The following is a 24913-nucleotide window of genomic DNA, read 5'->3' as shown; positions in this document are numbered from 1 at the left end:
AACTTCTTGTTCTACTGTTTGACATATCAATGACTACATTTTCAAGTATTTTCTTTGACCCAAAGACTTTGAAGACTGATTCAGGCAGGCACAAAACAATCAGTTCTTTTCTCGTCACAAAAAGATGTTCCGAAAAAAACAATACTTTACCTTAGCTGAATGGTTAAGAGGAAATTGACATACTTGAGTCCAAGGATTCATTGACTTCGACAAAAATAACAAAACACTTGACCAATTATGCCCATTTTGTATCATTCACCGTCGTTCCTAATATGATATACTAAAACAGGAATCCTCCCGCATTTGGCATCAAAGAAAGCAACGAACAATGGATTTCGATAAATGAGCAGCAGCTAGTTTCCTTAACCTACAAGGAAAAAAGAAGAACAGAAAGGATCTGTATAAATAACCATTTTCCTTTTGTTGTTTTGATTTCATTCAGATGAAAATTATTTGAAGAAAAACTGTTAAGAGGAGATAGTAATTACCTGTAGCGTTTGACAATCTCACAGCAATATCTGATGTTTGATCAATTAGAGCAGTTCAGAAGATTTGCTTGAGTTAAACGTATTTAGGGTGTCGAAATAAGAACTTACTTAGCAATTGGAAAATGTCGCAAAACGCTTTACAAAAGTGGGTAGAGCGGAAAAAAGAAAATAATGTTAATTTTGATTTTAAAAAATTAAACAAAGAACGTAATAAGCAACGGATATAAATTTCAACAACATTTTAATTCAGAGAAAGACTTGAAAAACATTTTAGGAAAATCACTAGAACAAAGAACACTCAATAGTGGTGTTAATTTAGTTGAAGAAAATGTGCAAAAGCCCAAACAGGAAGCAACGTAGAAATATTTAAAGTAGTGTGTACTTCAGAGAAAGTTCTATTGTTATTATTATTACCACTATTATTATAACTAAATAGTCTGAAGCAACAAACGCATACGAGTATATCTATTATGAAATTGAAAGTAATTATGTTTGTGACTCTTAATCTCTTGAACCAATCTCGATCAAATTTTTAACGTTGATGAGTTTCCAGTCTGGAATGGTTTTTATCTATTCGTTTTCACGGCAAAACTTTTCTGTGGGATAGAATGGGGAGAATATAAAAAATAAGTAAAACTTAACAACTCTTGAACCTTTCGAACGATTTCTATTAAATTTACAACGCAGATGAGTTTCTGGCCAGGGGTGGATTTGTCATTTCACTTTGTTGGATCAACGTAGGGAAGAAGGGAAGACGGGAGATATTTAAAAGTCATTATGTATAAAAATGAAAGTGACTGTGTTCGGAACTTAATAACTCTTGAAAGACAGTACCAACCTCAATAAAGTTTTCAACAAGACCTCTAACAAAAGTCCTGGCTATGCTACTGCTGATCATAACCAGTTATTTTTTTATTTCGTTGATATATAAAATGCTTAAAATTTAAATGAATTTATTGGGAACATTTCCTATCAACTATATGTAATACCACGATATTTTTGAGAGTGTGCCTACGTATCTAGTTTTTCGTATTTTTACATTCTAAACACGCACACACACACACACACACACACACACACACACACACATATATATATATATATATATATATATATATATATATATATATATATATATATATATAAATGTGTGCTAATGAGTTTTTAATATATTAATTAATAATAAGTAACCTGATAAATTTTACATGAGCCATTGATTACATTATTTAACTTAGTACTTAAAACACAAACATTTCCCAATATTTGGAAAACAACAAGTGTATCACCAATTTTTAAAAGTGGGGATAATAGTAACGTAACAAATTATCGACCAATAGCCATAGTTTGTGCACCGGTGAAACTTCTTGAACAAATATTATATGATCGTGTTTTCAATCACATAAATGCTACATTTGTGAAAATCAACATGGATTCTATCCTGGTCGCTCAGCTGTAACATATTTACTTAATTTTACCCAATTTGTTCAGGAGTTTATTCATAATCGTAATCGTGTAGATGTAATATATATTGATTTTGCAAATTCCTTTGACTTGATTAATCATGATATAATTCTTACAAAACTTTCGATCTCAGAATTTTCATCAGAGTTACTCAAATTAATTATATCATACTTGAGTCAAAGAATGCAATATGTAAGTTTTTAACAATCAAAGTCATTTTGCTATAATATGCATTCCGGAGTACCACAAGGCTCAAACTTGGGTTCCTTATTATTCCTACTCTTCATAAATGATCTGCCAAGGTACGTTAAAACTCGAACTGTATATTGTATGTATATGATGTTAAGCTGTGTAAAAAAAAATACAAATTAATTCTTATATACTAAAACTACAAGAAGATTCAAATAATATATATAAATGGAGTATAAAAAAATTAAATTTTAACATTATTAAACGTAAGTTTAGGATATTTACAAAACAAAGAACTGTAACTGAAACTCTTACATATTCAATAGGAAATCAGTATTTGCAAGTATATTTATGTATAGGAACTTGGGAGTTATATTTAGCACGAAATGTCCTTTAATAAACGCATTTTATTGATCACACCAGATGTCTTCATGCAATTGAACCACTGATTGGAAAAAGGGAATAAGTACATTTTTTTTACGATTTTAAACTCAGATAACAGATGAGTTCCTTTAAGGTAGCTACATCGTTGAGTGGAAAATAGGAATATTTGAGCGACTCTATACGAGCAATATAGAAGGCGAAATCTCTCGCTGATTAGAAAAAGGGTATAACTGCGTTTCTTATTTCCTTCTTCCAATCACTGGCAGGACACCATCACAACTGTGAAACTGAGTGTAAGCAGACACCCACTAGACCTCTCTCCTGTAATTACGATAGGTCTACTTCGGTTTGTCCGTCAGGTTTCTTCAGTGGAATGCAATCAAGAGCATTTGTTGTGTGAGCTTTGACTAACAGTGTCTCTTTCACGAGACTTGTGTGTGTAGAACTATAGTGATGGTGTGTAGATTGTGTGTGGCAATGTCCAGTGGCGACGAACTGGTTTCAGCGCCATCTACACGAAGAAAAGGAGTGAGAAGTCCCAGATCACAGTTTTTTTACCATTTGACCGAAATTTCGCTGTAATCGAACTGGAACTCAAACGATACGATCGCATTTATTTACCAGCATAGTACAACCATGTGATTGCGAATGTAATAAAGACTGATACTCCAGTTCAACTTTACGAGGTTGTCAATGAAGAAATCTTAGATTTTAAACATTGCTGGCAACCATTTTACAAGAAAACTTCAGGCAGCATTGTGGACAAAACAGTGAACGTCTAAATAAATGAATGCAGACACTTTGTTTATAAAGCAGAATTTCCAATGGAATAAACGCATTAGTTTATCTATGTCACAAACGCTTCACTGCCAAGTCGAGGGAATACGACGGGCAAGTTCCAATTCATCAGAAGAAAATCAACGATGTTTCACAAATCATCAAATACATACCTGATCCATACAAGTAGTTTTATAGGATGATTTGTTTATGAAAGATCAATGACCAAGAGATTGTAGAAGACGACGATGCAGACTACTAAAATCCCTTCTAAAACTATTCTACTGTGACAACGTCAGTTGTCTGTTGCAGTACTTTTCTTGCTGTACAAATAACATGTGCTGTGCAGAAAAACGAACAGTGACAACAAAAGGTTTCAAAACCTAACACGTGTGATAGTTCGGTTACATATAAACAAGATTAACATGCAATATTGCATTCAACATGTATATCTTCACAGCTCTCTATCATCAACTGCACGTTATATGCCATACACACAATTACAATTGCGTCGAACTTTAATTGATTGGAAAAAGGGTAATTTTTTTCATTTTTAAGCTTTTCTAACCAATTAAAGTGCTTTAATACAAGGTTCTTCTTCTCGTCTTAATGTTTGTTGGTTGTTTTGTTACAAATTATCAATTATACACTTTTTGAAACAAATACAAATAACGCCTTGCGATGGTCGTTTCCCGTTTTCGAAAACTTAGGTCTCGTGTACTTATGCCCTTCTTCCAATCAGTGATTCTATTGGGGTTTGTAATCAGAGGTACTAAAATGTTTACGAACATAGATGTCATTGGAACTCTTTTTGAAACTCCAGTACAGCCAAAATTGGAATATGCGTCAGTGATCTGGGCAGCTAAAAGTAAAACTCAAGAAAACCAGATAGAATTAATACAAAAGACTCCTAGGATACATATATTATAAGAAAACAGGACAGTCTGCTCTTGTAAACAAGACATCTTACTCTAACTTGTTAAGGGAATTTCTTTATATTAAACTCTCTGCTAGATGTATAATTGCACAGAAAATATGTCTACACAAAATAGTAAATTATATATTTGATAATACTGAATTCTTAGAATACATTAAATCAGTGGCAGAACGCTAAGAACAAGAAATCTCTCGAGGTATAAAATATTCAAACCAAATATATACAATAATTCACAGTTGGTCAGAATGTGTAGGCTGTATAATAATATAGCACAAAGTGTAGAAGAATTTGATGTTAACCAGCAAGCGTTTATAAAATTAATCAAAAGTAAATTGTTACTGAACAATGGTAAAGATTAAAATATATATAGACTCAATTATGGACTTTACCTGTGTATTGATGTCTACTTGCTTGCAAGTATATGTACATTTGCTTATAAATGTATGTATTCATATAAAACATATATACCTGTAGGGTATCTACTTAAATATGTGTATCTGGAAATATTCAGAAGCATAAACCATAACTGTTGTCTATACCGATATTTATTATCTAACTTTGTCTATCTGACAAGAACGTTTCTTGCGATTTTTGTGTTTTTTTGTATCTTTATTTTCATTTTTGTCTTTTTAATACTATCGTTTTTTCTTTTTTTTAATTTTTATCACTTACTAATCTAGTAATTGCTCCCTTAGATTGTAATATCCTTCTGTAAATGAAAAATATTTTCTCTGTTGAAGGTAAATAAATAAATAAATGAATAAAAACTTGAGGTAAACAGCTTGATAAAAGTTGAGTAGTGTAAGAAGAAAAGTTTCTTGTTTTATGTTGAAAAAGAACGAAAAGCTTGGTAAGTTGAGTGTAATAGGCGCTAAATTCTACTTCGCAACGGGCGTCTTAATCTGTACTACGACTTTGTGTACTATATACTTATTACTCTAATAACTAATCGACGATCTGACATCGCAAAATGCTTCTATCTTTTCACATTGACATCGTACTTCGATATCAAATGCCTTTCCAAATGGTGTTTGTCTCCACTCATTATCACTTTCCTAAAAGGAACTTGTACCACTCAACACTTGTAACCTGGATAAAAAATTTCATTTCACTGCATTTATTTGTGTGTTTCCTTTGATTACAAAACACGAGAAATCCTTATGTAAGCATTACAGATTACAATAAAATAACATAAAATATTACCGAGTATCAGAAGTATACATCATATTGTACCTATGCATCTTTCTAAAATACAAACCCATAAAATAGTACCTATGCATCTTTCTAAAATACAAACTCATAAAATAATATACATGAAATACATAAACATAACCATTTACATCGTCAGTAACCGTTTGTACCAATCCTGGCATGTACTCATGTGCATCTATTAGCAAATATTCAATTAATTAATCATTTAAATATTCCTTAATACTATAATAGCACTTTACAGCCTTTCTTAAATACTTTTTTGCTAAAAAGGAAAACATTACTCATATTCTTAAAGTACATAGGAACTTTATTATACAGCCTGACACAATTCACGTGCACAGTTTTGCTTATGTTAGTATATTTTTAAGCATCACAAATGGACCACCATCTTGTCTTATATTATATCTATGACCATTTTTGTTAAAGGAAACACGATGCTTGTTTTCTTAAAGAAATTAGTATAGCTTTAGAAATTTGTAGGCTTGAAAGTGATAGTTTCCTTTTTGCTCCTATGAAACATTTTACATCCCAATTTTCTTGGTAATCTAAAAAGTATTCTAATAGCTTTCTTTTGCAATGGAAAAGTGCTACTATTTTCAACAGTTCCCCAGTGTATTATTCCGACAGTAATTAGTGAATTAAACTTTGTGTACTAAAACCTAGGAAGTGCTTGTCACGATACAGTACCTGATGTTGCTCCTTAGTTTAATGTATAATGTCAAGATGAAAAAACCATGAAAGATCATCACTTATCGTTACACTTAAAAGCTTTGTTATGCAAGAATATTGGAGTAAATGAGAAGATGTTTTTAGGTTACATACGTAGTGTTCGTGGAAAATGAAAATGTAAGAGAATCGAATTTTCATGATTTATAATTAATCAGTTCGCTGTTAACCATTTTAACAATTTGGCGGTAAAAATGGCAGATTTCCTCTCACCTTCTTCTATTGAGTTTCCTGATATAATATTGATACAATCAGTGTATACTATAGAATACATTTTGCTGAATACATATATACAAACAGGTCACTTTTATATATTAGGAAGAGAACAGGGTACAAATGGAACCTTGGGAAACACTTAGATTACAGTTAGTAAAGATGAACATCATCTGCAACTAATTTTGATATTGTCACCATTTGTTATCTACTGTATAAGTAATAGAGAAACCACTTGTGAGCTACATCTCTAATACCATAAGCATACAACTGTCTTAAAAAAATGGCATGATCAATGGTACCATAAGCATTAGATAGGTCTATGAACAGACTAACAACATACTTACTGATTAATAACTCAAGAGCCATAATAAACATGTAATCAAACAAGGATTTGTGTTATTTTGGAAGCCATGTTGTGATGATGATAGTAAGCTACACGACCTCAACAAATTGCAGAGTCGTGACATCATCACATATCCAGAAACTTTTGGAAACGTAGATAGAATGGTGACTTGTCGATATTTCTTATATCATGCATATTGCCTTTTTATGGAGAGGAATTATATTTGCCAGTTTTAAAATTGATGGATAATATCAAATTTCAAGGGATAGGTTTACTAAATAACAGGGATGACTTACAACAAAAGCAAAACTAAATTAAGCCGAAGTTCCCGATTTAGAAACCTTACTCAGTATTTCCCGCAACTCCTATCTTGTCGCTCTAATTAATAAGAAAGCATGTTTGTGTATTGAGATATTCTACGGGTCATCGTGACTTGCTGGTATGGTGTTAGGTAGTGGCACACTATCTAGAAAATCTCTTTTTTGAAGATATATGCAATCCGTTCAGGTTTTTAAAAAATAATTTCGTCCCCAACTTTAACATACTCAAATTCCTCTTTTTGTTAGTTGTTCCATCGTTAAAAATTTCCGACAAAATTTTAACTTTATTAGTAAATCCAACTAGGATGAAACTATTAGATAGTAATTTAGCTGTTTTAATGATCCTTACGTGAGTGTTCCTGTGACTAAAAATATAATTGCGAACCCTGTTAGGAAGTAGTGTACTTATTTTGAGTAATCTACGATATCTAAACAGGTTACTTTTAGAAATTTTAACATATTTACTTATCGATGGTTTAGAGGACCACATCCGGATCTTATGAGCAACATTAGTAAAGATCATGTTGAAATAGTGAACGAAAGCTTCCAAGATATATCTAATCATACATTTAGTGTTAGATGTGTTATATGTACTGTTCCTAGACTTGTGAGACTGCAAAAAATTAAATTATCTCATGTTATAACCTGATATCACTGTCTTTGTAGAGGAATATATTTTAGGTCTAAGAACAGTGATTTTGCTTAAATTGATTTTTAAAATAATCACATTATGAACAAACTATGAACTGATCTAGAACGCTTTTACTATGAGACGTCGGTACACCCACACCTGCTTTTGGAAATTTTACACTTTCAGTAAATCACTTAAATCCATTTCTTTCTCGCTTCCAATAACCAATTTACGTTAATATCACTATATATAACCATCTTCTGAAAGTATTTTCCTATGAAGCCCAATATGCTTTCGAGTTTCTTTCAGAAAACAGTGAATACACCAGATGGCGATCTATAAATGCATATAATACAAGCTCCGACATGCGAGGGGGAAAGTGAGAGGAATAACATCCCTATTCCTTCTCTGTGTTTAAACCATATTGCTTAAATTTACACATACATGACGCTTTCCTAAATTATTGAATGTAAACCATATATGGTTGAAATTCCGTTTAAGACTACTTATTTCTAATACTAGTATATTTTTAAATCGAAAATAAATTTTATTAATAGTACTATTTTTTTTGTGTTTCTGAATTAGCACAGGAACTCTTTGATGGTTACGCCGGTGTGGCCAATTAATTACAATTACATTTGTGTGAGTGGGAGAGCTGAATGTAGTCTTCAAAAGTTGAACAGCATTTTCGGACTCATTCTTTTACACATCATTACGTCGCATGAGACCCAGAGGAACGTAACTGCATTTTCATAGATTTACAGCAGAGAGGAAAGTACATGTTTTTAAAAGAAAAAAAGAAAAAAATTATAACATGGCAAAACTATTATTGATAGCAATCAAGGCATTAGAGTTTGAATACTACATAAATGACAGGATGGCTAACCAAAAATAGTAATTCTGTCTAGTGCTACACTCTGTTGAAATCAAATAAGTTCCTCTGACTCCGAGCAGACTGTTTTAAAGGAATTATTCTTGTGAACACACGCTTAGCAAATTATAATAGCCTTCAGCTTTCTTTTTACAAGCTCTAACTAGAAATACTAAACACTGACATGTAAATGTTAATATAGCATCACTAAATAATAAAATAGCATTTAATCACTTTAATCATCATCATCATTAATGCAGGAAAACTTGACCCACGACCCACTCACTCACCACTCATCGTGACTCACGACACACTTGACACATTTTGACCTATCATGACCCACTCTGATCCACCACAACCATGATCCATAGTAACCCACCACGCACCGAAACCTATCGTCATCAACTCTGACCCATGATCCACGCCCTCTTCTCCACTGACTAAAGAGTTTACACCTGTAATAAAAGAAAGCGAGAAATTATTACTAATCGTGATTTGAATTTCTATGATCAATCGCTCAAGCATCGCTCTGTTACAATACCGGTGGATCAGACATTTGCGATATAAAATGGTTAAGTGTTTGACATGGGCCAAATTACTATGAATTTCAAATTAATTATTACATATAATTATTCCCTTCTTGAATTACAAGTACTTTTCAGTGGAAAATAAGATGAAATTTAAAAGTCTCCAAAATAAAGGGAAAGTAGGCCAACGTAAAGACAAAAAGCTTTAAAATTTTCCATATAATTAAGCACACTGTACAAAGTTAAAATTTCCATGTAAGATTACAATATGAATTGTATTTCTATTCTTCTCACAACTCTATGGCCTAATTGCCTTGAGCTCTCAACGCTCCATATAATAAACACAAGCTTCAGAAATTATTATGATATAGTGCAGTTAAAACGCGAAGCACTGAAGTTTTTATTTCTCAATTCTATTTCAAATGAGGCTGACCCGGACCAGTAAACTTAGTTATCCATTTAATAGGTGCTTTATATTTCAGATCAGCATATGAAACTGAAGTATTCGTCAATAAATTCTTAGAATTCTGAGCAATGTTTCAAAGTGATAAAAACTTTTCCCAGAGTTGCGTTCAGTTAAACATTAAGGATAGCTAAGAATAGATAAAAGTAACTTAATAGGTATTAGATAAAAATACTAACTTCCTACCTATTATACTAGATAAATTCGAAAAATATTTCTGAGTTTCGACTAAATTAATTTTGGTAAACATTTGAGAGGCATATATTTCCCGTAAAGAGAAAATGCATTTCACTTGGAGAAATCTGTTTTGTGAGAGTGTCAAATTAACAATTTCTGGAAGTTCAAACACCTGGCAAAATGATGAATCTATTTACTTTATGCAGTCATAATTTAGGGCATGATCCAATCACCCTTTGGTACTTCAAATATACGTAAGTATCACCAAATTCCAAACTAGATTCCAAAAATTTCAAGAAAGTAGGCAAGTGGATTATAAGACTCAAAAGATATGATTATCAATATGGTCCATACACCTCACGTTTAATAAAAAATAGGTATTCTTCGGATTACAATTTCTAATCTATTCCATTCCTTATTCATGGTGTGAAGAAAGTGTGCGTGAGAGATGAATTTGAGTAGTGAGAGAGAGATAATGAGACGTACAAAAAATCCAGGAAACGGTTTCAATTCAGGGATAAAAAATAACTGGAATTATTGGAATCATTGCTGACTATTTTCGGATCGATTGCCTCCTCATTTCCCCGAATCGTTGTTTTGGTAATAGAGTGTTTCAAGCTTAAACCGGTGTTCTGGATTTACTTGCACAGACACGTACTAATCTATAGCCTGAATATTTTTCCATTACTTTTATACGAATCAGACACATGCCTAGAAATTAATTTTGAGGAGGGTTCAAGGCTTTTGCGGACGCCCAAATTCAGACTGAGTGTAAATGTTATACATGTCGACAATTGTACGTAAAATTGCCATACCGGTAAGCATATATTTTACAAAAAAACGGAATTTCAAAGAAGGGGAGGCTTGGCAGTAGTATCAAAGCAAATGAAATTATGGTGAACCTAGTTTCGTAATATCTCTTTTCTGTTACTCCTAGTATTGTCTCCTTTGGATTAGTTGATCTCCTTTTCCTCTTGGGTCTAGGACTGTCGTAATCTGATGTTGATGATAAATATTCGGGCCTACACTAGATAAATAATCATCACTTGAACATGAAAGTGATCAAAAGATGTTCGTTTACTGTATTATTAGATTCAGTGTTTTCTTCACCCGCTTTCTTGGCGTTATTCAATTTTGGTGTTGATGGTAACGATCCCGGATCGACAGTAGGCACATAATTATTACTCGAACACGAAGTCAAAACATCTTGTTTGCTTTCTGTACCAACTAAAAAGTTTTCTTCTACTGTCCTCTCGCTATTATTCAATTTGAATAACTTGATAACACTTCTTGGCCTCGAAATCACTTTGCAATTCATAAACGAACTGTGCGGGATAGAGCATTTGGAGCTTTGGCCGTAACACTTACGATGTCGCTCCAGGAATTTCTATTCTGTTTTATAATAGAACCTTTGGGTACCTTACTAAATGCTTGAATTTGATCTTGGGATTGCAGTTGTTGGATGTCTTGCGCTAAGAGTTCGACAATTTTACTTAATGAATATAGTACTTATTCATGTTTTGAAATAACTTCAGCTGAAATTGATAGCTCACGAAGTTGGTTATCCCTGTTTTCGGCTACTCAAAATATAAGAATTTTTGTCCACAACACTATATTTGCCGAAACGAAACTATTTCATCCATATTTCACACATAATTCGTATTCTCAATGCTTTATCACATTTTTCACATTTCGTATTAACTGCTAAAATGTCTGCGATATGGGAACCGTTCACCATGTCCAATACACTGTCTGCCATTTTGACTTCCTAATGAACAAAAATGCTCTTGAGAACTTCTTATAATTCATGATACTGTGCTCGCCACGCTTTACACAATCTTCGATGGCAGAATGTTGCTTATACTTGATTGGCCACCCATTTACGTAAGGTATCTCAGAAATGCATTTTCACAAATACGAACGACGTCAACAATTGTGATGCAATTGAGGCAAATTCATACTTGTACTAAGTCAATGACAACGGTTGACCTTGAAGATGGAAGCATCAGTGTTGTTTGCTCGTGTGGAGTGTTGCCTGTCTAATTACGTTTTTAACAAATCTTGTATCTTTCCTCGTTCTTGAAATTTTTAGTGGTATATAAAAAATCTTCATAAAAGTATAAAGTAGACTTTGTGGAAAACGTGGTGATGAAAACGTTAGTTTTTTCGTTATGATAAATATCAGTACGAAAGGTACTATCAAGCAATCTAATTGGTTCTTTGGTATCTTATTAGTATATTGCAGGGCTTCTGTGTTAATTTTCAGAAGAAAAGTCATATCAGTTGTGAAGAGTAAGCAGTAAGAAATGGCCGAACAGCAAACAGGGAAGAACAAACCAATAATAATCGGAATTATTTAATGGATTTTCTCTGCAGTGCCATACACTTGCGAAATGCATTTAAGAATAAATTTAGTTCATACTACATTCGTACTAGAGTCTCAGCTCACCCTCCATGTAACTTTATAACCTCCTCGTACGTTAGACCTTGTTATCATTTGATTATGCTCCTGTCCTCTCAGAATATTGACAATTTTAGAATAAAGGTTCTGATGAAAGGAAGAGCCTTGTAAAAGTTTTTTTTATTCATAGTTAAATCAAGAGATCTTTGAAACCATTACTGAATCAAATTCTTCTCAACTTACTTGTATTACCATTACAACTAATATTTCATTTTCAGAGATGAGACGTGAGAACCGTCGAACCAATCAGTCAAGGCCTCGTAAATGTTGCTGTTTCTCACTGAGGACTGGCACACTCATTATTGGGTTCTCAATTCTGGTTGGTACTCTATTCTTTCACTAATAGTTATTCAGAGATTTTTTTTATCAAGACGAGGTGTAGAATTAACGCTAGATACAAGATAAAAAAAGTTTTATGAAATTAGTATATACTTTAAAAGATAATATTTTGAGTTATTAAATTAAGAGCTACGGTATGCATCTTCAGTGCGAGAGACTTGCGTTCGATTCACAGTGATGCTAATGTGTTCGAATCTACGTATAACTAAGAATCATGCTTTGTATAGCATTGCTGCTGAATGTATCACTAAACATAAAATTGACATGAGAGATGACTAAGAATATAACTTGCGGCTCTATTATTAATTTCTAAATTAAATATAGCAATCTTCTAACTAATCACAACTTCGTACCTTGCTAAATATTGGGATCAACTATTTGTCCTTAAAAGTACATATCTATTAAAGATATGTTAAAAATCTGAACGTCGTATTACGTAGTAACCTTTTAATGGAGATAATCTTCAATTTTTGAATCAATGCTACCATTTGAGAAATACAAATCCTCCGTTAAGCTGTATTGACTATGAGAACCATGTTAAAATTTATCCCAGAAGCTAGGCATGTTACCTTTTCGTACATGGGACTTAGTAAGAGCGATCAGAGGTTGATATCTAGGAGATTTTTTTTTTCCGTGAGAGATGTCAACTGCAAACTACTTTCACTGCATTTATACTTTCTTAAGAACTCGAAGTGTTGTAATTAACATAGTTAAACATTATCACTTGTGGGCAAATTTTACCCTATACTATGCATGTTGTTGAAATGAAATAAATTACCCTAAGTAAATAAAAACAATAGTTCTTGTATTTCTGTCGCCCATATGGTATAGCACTACTGAGATATAAACCGGTTTCACTTTGGAGATGCAATAGAAGGAAGAAAGAAAGGTGAAAATGATAAGGTCAAAAACCGAATATACAATTGCCGAAGTGAACACCTAATTTGTACATTTCTCTAAATACAAGCAAGATTTTGAACAGTGTTGGATAAGTTGGAAAATAAGGGTTTAGAATACTCATTTATATATACACTTAGAAAGGAAACTCACCACTAAAATTAATATATCATCTTCGCTTGATGTGACCTACCCAAGAGTTTTAACTCCTGCTTCCCTGTTGATATACTAACATTCAATTCATCGTGAAGATGTTCCAATCCGTTTCTCTATTGAGATTTCACTAATTTTATTATGTGGTAAACTGATTCACAGAAGTAAAAATAATAAATTTATACGTACTGGCTCTAAAGCTGACAAGGGAGTATTTTGTTTCTTAATTTGGAACTTATTGCTAAGGGAGTATTTTGTTACTGAAGTTGGGAACACTTTGTTAACTCCTTCGTATTTTGAGTAAGAAGATTTTCAACCAGTAGAAAATCAAGACAATTTAACTTCTTTAACCAAAGACTCAGAATCTTAAATTTTTTCGAATTCCTTCCCCTTTGTTTGTGACAGATATACTACTTTTGTTACATACTTGCTTTAAAATAGTGAAATGGGAATAAAGGTGCGCTTAAAAATATAGCTACTTCTTTAAGTTGCCATACTCATCCTCTAGTGACGAGTAGCCGATTAGTGGTAAAACCGGAGGGTCTCGTCTATGAAAAGCCTGTTTGACGGTCTACTTCCCGTTGAGACTTTAAACATTTGAGTACTGTCCAAATTGGTGGCTTTCTACCTAATTACGTTTACTTATACTATCATTTGCATCAGCTTATTGTGAGTCCACTAGACCGATGCACTCGCTTCCACCTGTCGTTCTTCAGGCTAAGAATCAGAGTAGGCACAATAGACGGGAATATGATGCATCTCATAGATCTGTTGGTAAGTTCCTACTCTTTGTGTGTCCCTGAAGAAGTAAACATTGCTGATCCTACTGACGACAAGAATTTGTACATGTACACGCAACGAACAATAGCAATAAATCTGCACCACTACCACTACCTTTTTGGATCAACCTATAATTTTCGTCTAACTTTCTTAGATACGAAATTTAAGATCTCAAAGCATATTTCTCAACGCCTTGTCAAAGACCTACAACGATTGGAGATAGTCGAAATTCGTTTCACCAACAACTTCAGTCACCAGTCTTTGAAGGTTTTGGCGAAAGTGCAAATATTTACGTAGTGCAATCAAGATGCCAAACCTAAACTACACCACCGAGAAAACCTCCGTTTTTACGTGTAGCCATCAAATTGTTTTTTCCGATATTACTGACTCGTAAGTTTGAAAAGAGCTTACCACTGAAGCATTCAAAAATGCATTCGCATCCGAATAAATAAATGCGCGACTTATTTAGTTTTTGTTTTGGTAATCGAAAAGCAAGCTATTTATAATTTGTTACAGTATTGAATCTACATAGCTAAATGCGGTCATAAGGTATAGAATCTTCCCATACGCCGCTACCCGTTGAGGTCCGTTAGGAAAAGTGCCAATTTAGCAATGAGCATTGGACACCTAACTGATCCAATATGGTTATTGTGCACAAATTTATTTAACTAAAACCTATCCTGACCGAGCAGAAGTAACTAATTGCATTTCTTACAAAGCTAATCATTCTACCTAGAGTCTCAAGTGTAAACCGATTCCTAGGTCGTTAAATTTGAACTAGGTGCCATTGTTACACCAAATACATCAGTGTCGCTACATGACTCTGTGCGTGAATCCGTTAGTGTTGAAGAAATAATTTGTTACGTTTTCAGTCTTGCTCTTCAAACTGTTGATAATTTCTTAGGAATTCACATAATCCATCAAGTTGTCCATGGAGCTAAAATACTCTATAACCTGGAGGTACACAAAGGCAGGCAGGTAGAGCACTTCAAAATCATTTACAACTCAAATTTAATTTTGATTCTTTTAACATTACCGCATGTAAATATCAAGTCTCTGTGTACCGGAAATATCCTCTTACAACGCTTTTAAGTTAACATCAGGATCATGTTTCTCTTGAAAGAGACGTCTCTCACAGGAAAGCACTCTGTAATATTAAAGATTCTCTTTTTATATTACAAACATGATGACCTCCATGACAACGAGCAAATGGCCAAACGCTATAGAAACCCACAATAAAAATTGAATGAAATCATTACTCGTAAAATCCCTGAACCAGCGGGTAATATTGATACAATTTATATTAAAGCAATGCCCAACATTGTAATAATTGTATATATTCGCCCGCATATCGGCATAGCAATCTGGTAAGTCGAGATTTCACTTATCTGTATTCTGGCTTCTATTATCATCTTATCATGACTGATCTTTATTATTATAGGAGAAACGATGCTGAAAAGTGTGCATTTTCTGAATTTACTAAGTCGCATATGAACAGCAAAATCTTTGGTACCAAAAAAGCAACTCGTTTATATTGCAAATACATCTCGTAATGCCGTAATTCTGTCCTGTAGTTTTAAGCTATAATTTGTGTCCACTATATTTGATTCTATAGGTAGCGACCATAATCTTTTAAAGTTGGAATTCAGCCGTCCGAAAAACACCTTGGAAACTCTTGTTTCCTGCCAAATATCAATGAAGTTGATTAATCTGAATACTTGCTAGATATGATGAACATGCTCAGTGATTTTCATCTTCCTTCCGATATCTCAACGTTCGACAATACTCTAGCCAGCTTACAACCAGTATTCCATTCACCTCTGAATATTCTATTCCCGTCATCACCAACAAAGTCTACACATCTAAATTACACCTCAGTACCTCTCACTTATATCTTTAGTACCGACTACATACAAGGAATATCTGGCACTTTCGAAGATACCACGTCCGACTTCATCGGCGATATTCTAGTATGGTCAAAAATGACATTGTATTCGTAAGAAACAACTGGATTATAACCGTGAATACTTAAGCTATGAATGATCATCCAACACAATATTGGATAGAGACTATTTCAGACTCCAGACTTAGAGTATTTCAACAACTGCAATTAAGCATCGTTCTTTAGTATATTGGTAAAATATTTTAATAATAATAATTATAATGAAATAATATTAAAGCAAATATAAAACCACTAATATATCAATAACAAAAAATAATCACATTGTATTAAGTCGTCAGAAAATTCTATGTTACTAACAAAATTAGTAGCTAATTGGATATATATCCATCCTTCAACATTTGTTTTTATCGAAATATTTATCGTAACGAATTATAAAGGTTTATAATGAATACTTCCTCTGCTATCTGGTTCCAGTAAACACTGAGCATTATCCATCAATGCGGCAGTGCTCCTGCAGAATTTAGAACAGCTCCGAGAACATCTATACCAAGGATTGTTATATAATATCGGATCTTACCATATGTATCTTTATTCTATTAACTTAATGAACCCAAAAGACAACCGAGCATCGGCAATACAACCTAGTCTGATTTCCTACTCTCGCTACCGCAACGAAAGTTGGCTCAAATGATTGTGATTCTATTGGAAAAGCGGGCAGAGTGAGGGGTGACGAAACTGTGATTCACATCATTGACATTTTTTTGTATATGCATAACTATTTTATAACATCCTTCATCTATGCTCAGTTGCACCAACTGACGATTAATCTGTGGACAGGGATAAAATTAAAATTATACTCTGAGGATAATGTGTTGCAGCAACACTGATTAGGTGCTTACTTCAACAAATCATTAGATTAAGATAAGTAGTAGAAAGCGAAAGAGTAATCTGTGATTAGCGTTTTGTAGGGAAACACATATGTGAGATGATTGTTACTGAGTTTACTTAAATCATCCTAAAGGAAGAAAGGATGATATTTGGAATAAGCTATCATTAATCAGAATGAAACAATTTTGGTACCAAAGTAGAAGTAGTTTATTATAATATTTATTTTATTATTTAGTCTATATCTTTACTGTTGTCTGTGAATTATTTTTAAGTGTGCACTTATTAGCCTACAGATGAACGTACGGTAGCAATGTAATTTGTCTTAAATTCAAGGTAATTATCTATATGAAATTCCACCTTACTGTAGGCTAATCTCTTAGCTTCAATTTTATTCTAAGTCACACATGGCTCCTTCGTTAATTTAACAGAACTTTTGGCATTTTAAATCTTTATAATTTTGCCTTAATGGAATTGAATATGCTCTTGACCGGATTAAGTGTGAATAAAAATAAATTAAATAATACGGAGGAATATTTCAGAACAGTTAACTGTGTATGCCGTAAACTAGAATTACTCATATCCTTGCACTGAATTTACCGGCACATTCTACTAAGTTTATCCAAATTCTAATAAGTATATTACTATATTTATTATCCAAAAGTTATTACTTGCTTATACATGATTAATAGAGAACAGAAAATATAATTCTATCATTCTTTCAACGAGGGTTAAGCGGTTTATTGAATGGTGATATGTAATTACCTGATGCAATAGTTAAACATAAAAATGGGTGCAAATTTACTGTACTGAACCACATATTTTTGAAATTTTCAGAAAGAATTTGTAATAAAATTTTGATAGCCCAGTGTGTAAATAATTGAAATATGTTGCCTTCCTAGCTGTGCAATGCATTTCGATGTATAAATGCCGTTAAATTAATGGAATTTTAATAAAGTGTCTGAAGTCAGTGTGCTAATTCATGATTCCCAACTATAGAAGTTTCCCAAAGTTAACGAATTCACACAATTGTGAAATTTGTGTTTCTAATATGCTGTTATTTTCGAAGACAAATATATAAACAATATGTAGATATCACGATATAACCCATAGCGTCTTTAGTAACGTACAAATGCGTAATTCAACACGAAATGTACACGTTTTTATGTCGTATTAAGTGTTCACCCTATTTGAGTCTATGTGCATACTCACCATCACTGACACCCTTTCTTCCTTCTAACACTCTATCCTGTTACCTCTCGCGCCCCTCTGTGCTCTTGTCCTGAATCTGTTAGGCGGTATTCGTGTTTTTGTCGGAACCCAGCACAGTTTGTAAGTGCTTTTTTAATAGTTCTTATCGTGTACGTACACTGAAACCCCTCCAAAATGAATCAGGACACACACCGACAATGTGAGTCCACATTTCGAAAATGATTGTCGAAGATATAGACAAGATACAGAATAATAAGTATACATGCAATTAAATTAGGAGTGGACCCGTGAAATAGTACTGTATCAAAAGATGTGGCTAAATTTACATTATGATAGCCAGTTGGATAGCCAATTGGCACACCCAGCAGTAAATTACTAAAATGAACTTTGTTTACTTAGTTTCAAGTATCACATTTAAGTAGTTGAGTTCAGCTGATTTTCAGTTTAACGTCTGCTTCAGCAGCAGTGTGGCTACATGAAATATGGACCTACTGATTAATGTGCAATCCGAAACACATGAGCTCCAAGCAGGAATCTAACACAGGTCACCTACGCCAAAGGCATATTTAAGTAGACTACTGCCAGCTGCTGATGTAAAAGCGAACTGATGACACAAATCTAAACTTAAGCCAGAATTCTTCAAAAAAATACAAACCAGGATCGCGAGAGAGATTTCTAGTTGCGTAACTGTTAAATGCAAGAGTTAAAGTGTCATGATATAAGGCGGTCATGTGTCGAACTAATGTATATCTAACTTAACCTATTCTAGTCTACGTTTGAAAATAATGGTAAACGTTTAATGTAAAGTGAGCTAATGTAACGTATCCTATCCAAACCCACAAATGTATCATACCGTACGCAAACCCAATCCTCTTTACTCTACCCTACCTTACAATTCAGTACTAGCGCCGAACGTTAGATGAAAATTAAAGCAGTATTTGTGTGAAATTTCGTGTAGTGTATAACTCAACATGATTTGATAAACAGTTTCTGTGGAAATTCGTTTGCTTGAAAGTGTCACTTGAAATGTCAATAAGAAGTATGACTAGTTCGAAAAGAGTTTTATTTCTTTTATCACTTTTCAATTTTTGAATGCAACATCTGACCTAGATGTAATTCATTATCCATAAAATGAAACTGAGAGCTCCTAATATTCTGAAATAATAATAACGCAGCTCCCTTTTCAGTATTTGTTTTGGCATTTATTTCTTTGAAAAATGTTTGTATTAATCTACCAGCATTTGAACATACTCGACTTCCCGGAGACTAAATTTCTTTGTTTACTTTCTTTCCATATCTAGTAACAGATATTACATGGCTTGACAACTCAATTTCCAGGTTTTACATGTTTTAGCCAATCAAATGTACAACACTAGATGACGTATCCTAAATGTCATTGTTGCATTCAATATCCGATTATTCGTGGATAACTTAATCCTTTTTCGCAAACAGTTGTTGGAACAGTTCTTATACAAAGATGATAATAATAAACGGAATATCTTAATTGATTTTATTCTTCAATTAGTTCCAATTTCCATAAATTGTAGGTTTGTAGACAGTTGTCTAGACAACTCTACATCAATTTTGTTCATACTTTATGAGCAAATGTTTCATTAGCATGCGTACGGTTTAAATACTTTTTCTATAAATAGAGTATATACATAACTGTACTTTTATTGCTGGGTGCTTTCCTTATGAGCTTTTCCGCAAATAACTGAGCCCGGTTTTGATTATGTTTCTAAAATATATGTTTTATTAATTATTCTGTAACACGACGTAAGACATTTAACCTGAAAAATTACATTCGGTTTAGTTTATTCTTCGGGTTGAGATATTTTCAAGTGCTTATCTCAGAAACTTCTTTGACGTCTTGGTTCATGTTCCATAAATATACATTACTTTGAGGACACTGGAATGTGCGAAAAGTAGTTTCTTCTCAAGATATCCACAACGTAAAAATTTTGTTGGGTAAGGTTTGATACATGGGCTGTAACTGGGAATCGAAGACGGACCACAGACTCTAAAGGCATCCAGGTCTATCTAGACGCTGTTGACATACGAAACCCAAATTTGATTCCGAGCAAGAGTTCATGTGCCTCTAATTCTACTCTAAGTCCCAAGTACATACCTCGTTTATTCTCGCTGCTAAACTGAAAAATATAAATCTAAATATTATTTTTGACCATTTAATCAAAACCTTCTCACTCAACTTTATTCATATTTCATAAACAATCGTATAATGTATTGTTAGTAAATACAGACTAAAAGGAAAAGCAAATTTAAGAAAATAAAATAAATTTTAACATCCTTATTTAATGAGCAATTCTACTGTCTGTTTCAATAGAAGTTATCAATATATTTACTAATGTTACAGTGTATTCAATTCTTACAACGGCATTGGCATCAGTTTCTGCAGTAATAAGAAGCCTAACTAAAATATTTAATACAGCTTCACAGAAAGAGTATTGTAAAACTATGTTTAGTAAAATCGAATTCTTTAGAGATGAGCGTAATGTTATTAAATTAATGGAAGGCGAATAAATACTGTGTGTGAAATTAAAATAATACAATCAAGTGGAACTATGCTGGTGCAAATACATTTACACTAACATACAGTTTGAAACATATCAACATCAGAGGTTATCTGTTTGTCACTGTTGCTATTCTGGTATAAAGTGTCATGTTTTCATATAACACTAGACGTTCAAACAACGTAGGTAATATTGTTAACCAATAACATTACATTATAGCTTTTAACATTTATTTATTTTGTGGCTTCATACGTAAGTTCATGTGCATTCGTTTGTAACGACACAATAACACTTTTATGAAGGAGTTTTGTTCTGTGAACCGTTTTTCTTATACTGTACGTCGTTAGTTGACTTCACACATAGATGCCTTGTTTTTCGTAAACGAAGCGGAATTTGCCCCATTTTCAGGAACGTTTTGATATCAGTAATAATATGCTAACGTGTGTACGTCTTGAACTATTTTAAAACATAACACTTTGTACAAGGTTGGCAATATTGACAACCCAATAACCTCAAATGTTAGTGTAAATGAGTTTACACAATCATAATTCCACTTGATTGTATTTTTCATGTAACATTGGATATTTCCAATAACTTTCCCATAGTGAGCCATTGAAGGGACCCGACATTTAAACACACAGTATCTCGGAAACGAAGCGGAATCGGACCGATGCTAAAAGAAACATTTTCCCTTACTTTTACGTCCGCAATCACCTCATCACTTTTGGCCATGGCCCATCCCCTAACATTCACACCGACAAAATGAAAAGGACCCAACCTCATCTATGTAGCAAATTTGATCAAGATCGATTTGTTGTTGAAGAGTTATTGGATTTTATTTATCTTTATATATATATTCCACTCCTGTACTTTGTATTGTCAAAGTGAAATGATAAAATCACTCCAAGACCCGAACCTGGTCAATATTGAAAATTTGATTGAGATCGATCTGGTTGTTAAAGAGTTATTAAATTTATTTTTATCTCTCCCTCGTCCCCGACGTTATAAAGTCAAAGCGAAATGATAAAACACCCCATGTCGAAACTTCAGTTATGTTGAAAATTTGATCGAGATCAGTCGGGTGGTTTAAGAGTTATTAAGTCACCAAGGTAATCATTTTAATTTTTGTGCTTTTTCTATATCTTCCTGTCCCTCTAAATCATATGATGCATCTTCAGATTGAAATGAGAAAAACACTCCCAGGCCGAAACCTCATCTATATTGAAAATCTGATCCAGATCGGTCGATGGTTTTAGCGTCTGGTTCAAGTCAAAACCATAGTTACTTTCAATTTTTTCTATATATTAAAGTCCGAGATGAAAGAAGGAAAACAGCATGACAAGATGCAATCTACAATTTTATATAATTGCCGTAAGAGGGGGCAGTTTTCAGGCCATTAGCCCCTTACCCTGAATTTCAGATTTGGGGGGCGCAGTAATGGAGATTTATAAACCTTTTGCTGAGCAAAGTCCAACGTTAAAAACTTTGAAGTCCTTACATCGAATCAACACGGTTTTTGATTAGTTATAATTCATATCCGTTGGCCGTGTGGAGCTATAGGCCTATATTGCTCTCTGGTATGTATATTTTGGCCCAAGGATTCCAAATTTGACTCTACTTACAAGTTTCGGACCTGCTTAAATTTCTGAAAGTTGCCCTAAACAATTTTCCAGTTTTAATCACCGTTATATTCTATGTATTTATTCTGTGTAATTTCCTTAAACTTGTTCTGTTGGACTTTTCTTAACAAAAAAATTCTAAAACTGCCTTACTGCCCCAAAGTCTGAAATCCAGAGAGGGTATGGGGCGAATGCCTTCCTGTCCGACTGACACCCCTGTGTAGCGGCTGGCATATGAAACTATGCAACGCCCTTTCGCATGGTTTTAGTTACATTTGTTTTGGACCCTTGATTGCGAAGATATTAGGTTTTGAAATAGAATTCATTTGAAGGGAAAACTGAACTTTATTCCAAATGGGCTCCGAACCCCCAAAATATTATCTTTCTTAAATAAATTATTGACCGAAAAATAACCAATTACATAGGCTTGCAGAAAGTATTCTAAGGATTGTATGGATTGCAGATGACTCTATACGTATTACAAAATGTATAAAAAACCTTAAAAGTATATTATAAAATTTGAGGGAAAACTGCAAAGATTGTTGGATGAAAATTAACGTTAGAAATACAATATTAATGTTGGTTGAAAGGAAGTGACTGGTATCAAATACAAAAGTAGAAGGACAGAATATAGAATTAGTGATTAGAGAATTCCGGTAGAATTCTGGTGTTAGAGAAGAAAGTGATCGATACAATCGTGAAAAAAAGCAAAGATAGAAATGGATATAGTCTAAACGTGACGGGCTAAATGGCCTTAGATGCTGAAAGCCAAGAAATTTAAATCCTAACATAACCTAAATAATTGGTAACTTTAACTGTGTTTGATGATTTGATTTCAGAATTTACTGCTTGGAGAATTTGTAAAATTAGATATTAATTGCTACAAACTTTACGTTTGTATATACAGTGCAAAGGTACTTTAGTATCCCAAAAAAAAGAAAGCATGTAATTTGCTATAATTGTCGACTTTTGCATTAGTTCGTAATTAATTTTGAAAGTAACATTAAGGTAGTAAGCGGGAATGTGGGTTAGTAACGCACGTTTGTGGCTAAAAAATTATAGACCACATCACAGGCCAACAAGTTTAGTAGCACCACTAATTTGCAGTACTTAGGCCAAGGAAATCCTCTGATGTGGTCTATAATTGGTAAGAGGTAAGGCTTATATACAATCGACATCCAGTGCTTGGAAATGAAGTAGGAAATGATAGGAACCAGCAACTATTGGGCTTTTGTTTTCGGAACAACGTGTGATGCGATGTATTTCGTCACCGTATTTTCACGTTTTCTTCACTTATAAGCGTGATAGAAAAAAGTCGCAGCATTCTTTTTTTCCGAGGACGAGAGACCGTGCTGTTTATGGTCCTTAACACTTCAGACATCCTGCCAAAGGATTCCGTGTTACGGCTGCCAGGGAATTCGTTTGCCTACTTTGGACCAATCATAAAGTCAGAGTATATCTCATAATTGGTTGATAGCATGTCTGGGAATTTCACCCTGCAGGAAATATTCATCACACCCAATGAACATTAATTATATATACATTATAATACTGTGTAGATATGACTTCCTTTACGATGATAAGAACCGCCACTCGACGATTTCTCATATTTGAAAGAGGGTATCTTAAAATTTGATTTTTTCTTGCGATTTTAGACAGCCATAGCTCTGAAACTATGCAGTTTCCCCACATGGCCATGGGAACATTTTCACTTACTTTGATATGAGGAACCACCTCTGAGTTTGTCATCTACTTCATTAACACCCTATATATTCCATATATATATATATATATATATACATATATATATATATATATATATATATATATATATATATATATATATATATATATATATATATATATATATATAAATTGGTGGAGAGAGCGGACTATTGGGATTTTATCTCCAAATTTGAAGTACATAATGGCAGTAGATTTCACGAGACAATAATAACATCAACGAGAATCTAGGTACTAGACGTGTTTTACCACAGTTGGAGTGGGAAAGTTGGTCGGTAGGTCAAGTGAGTCGAATTTTCTCAGTGAGTCACTTGGTCGTCGGTTAACTCTATGTGAGCCATTGCGATCAGCCACCCACCGTAATCCACATCGACCCAACACCCGTCATGACATACTGCGACCCACCACCCAACCGTAACGCACTGCGACCCTACGCCCACCATGATCTACTCTGACACAACAACCAACTCTGCTCACTGAAATTCTAGACAGCATCTTCTCAACAGCATAATTTTCTTCACCTTTTTTTTAGTTACATAAACTAAAACACGTTTCTGATTGGTTGCAGTTTGCGATTGACCAAATCTTCTGGCATGTACTAGCAACAGAAGAAAATTGTCACTTTTTTGGAATTAAAGAAGAGCACTGAAGAAGCAGCTGAGGTTAAT

At 33.5% G+C, this 24913-nt stretch overlaps 1 protein-coding gene across 2 annotated transcripts in view; it reads left to right on the top strand.

The window, feature by feature from the left end:
- The window catches only part of LOC145681652 (uncharacterized), a 152038-nt gene that overhangs the window by 31117 nt on the left and 96008 nt on the right, over positions 1 to 24913 (top strand). For both annotated transcript variants that reach the window (XM_081753271.1, XM_081753272.1), the window contains exon 2: positions 12402 to 12502. In XM_081753271.1, the coding sequence (XP_081609397.1) occupies positions 12404 to 12502 (99 nt within the window). In that variant the 5' untranslated portion in view covers positions 12402 to 12403. The remainder of the gene's footprint in view (positions 1 to 12401; positions 12503 to 24913) is intronic.

Source organism: Thermobia domestica, chromosome 3 (assembly GCF_964235325.1).
Source record: "Thermobia domestica chromosome 3, izTheDome1.hap1.1, whole genome shotgun sequence".
Classification (NCBI taxonomy): Eukaryota; Metazoa; Arthropoda; class Insecta; order Zygentoma; family Lepismatidae; genus Thermobia; species Thermobia domestica.
The sequence above is the reverse complement of the archived record's forward strand: the minus strand, read 5'-3'. Positions and strand labels throughout refer to the sequence as shown.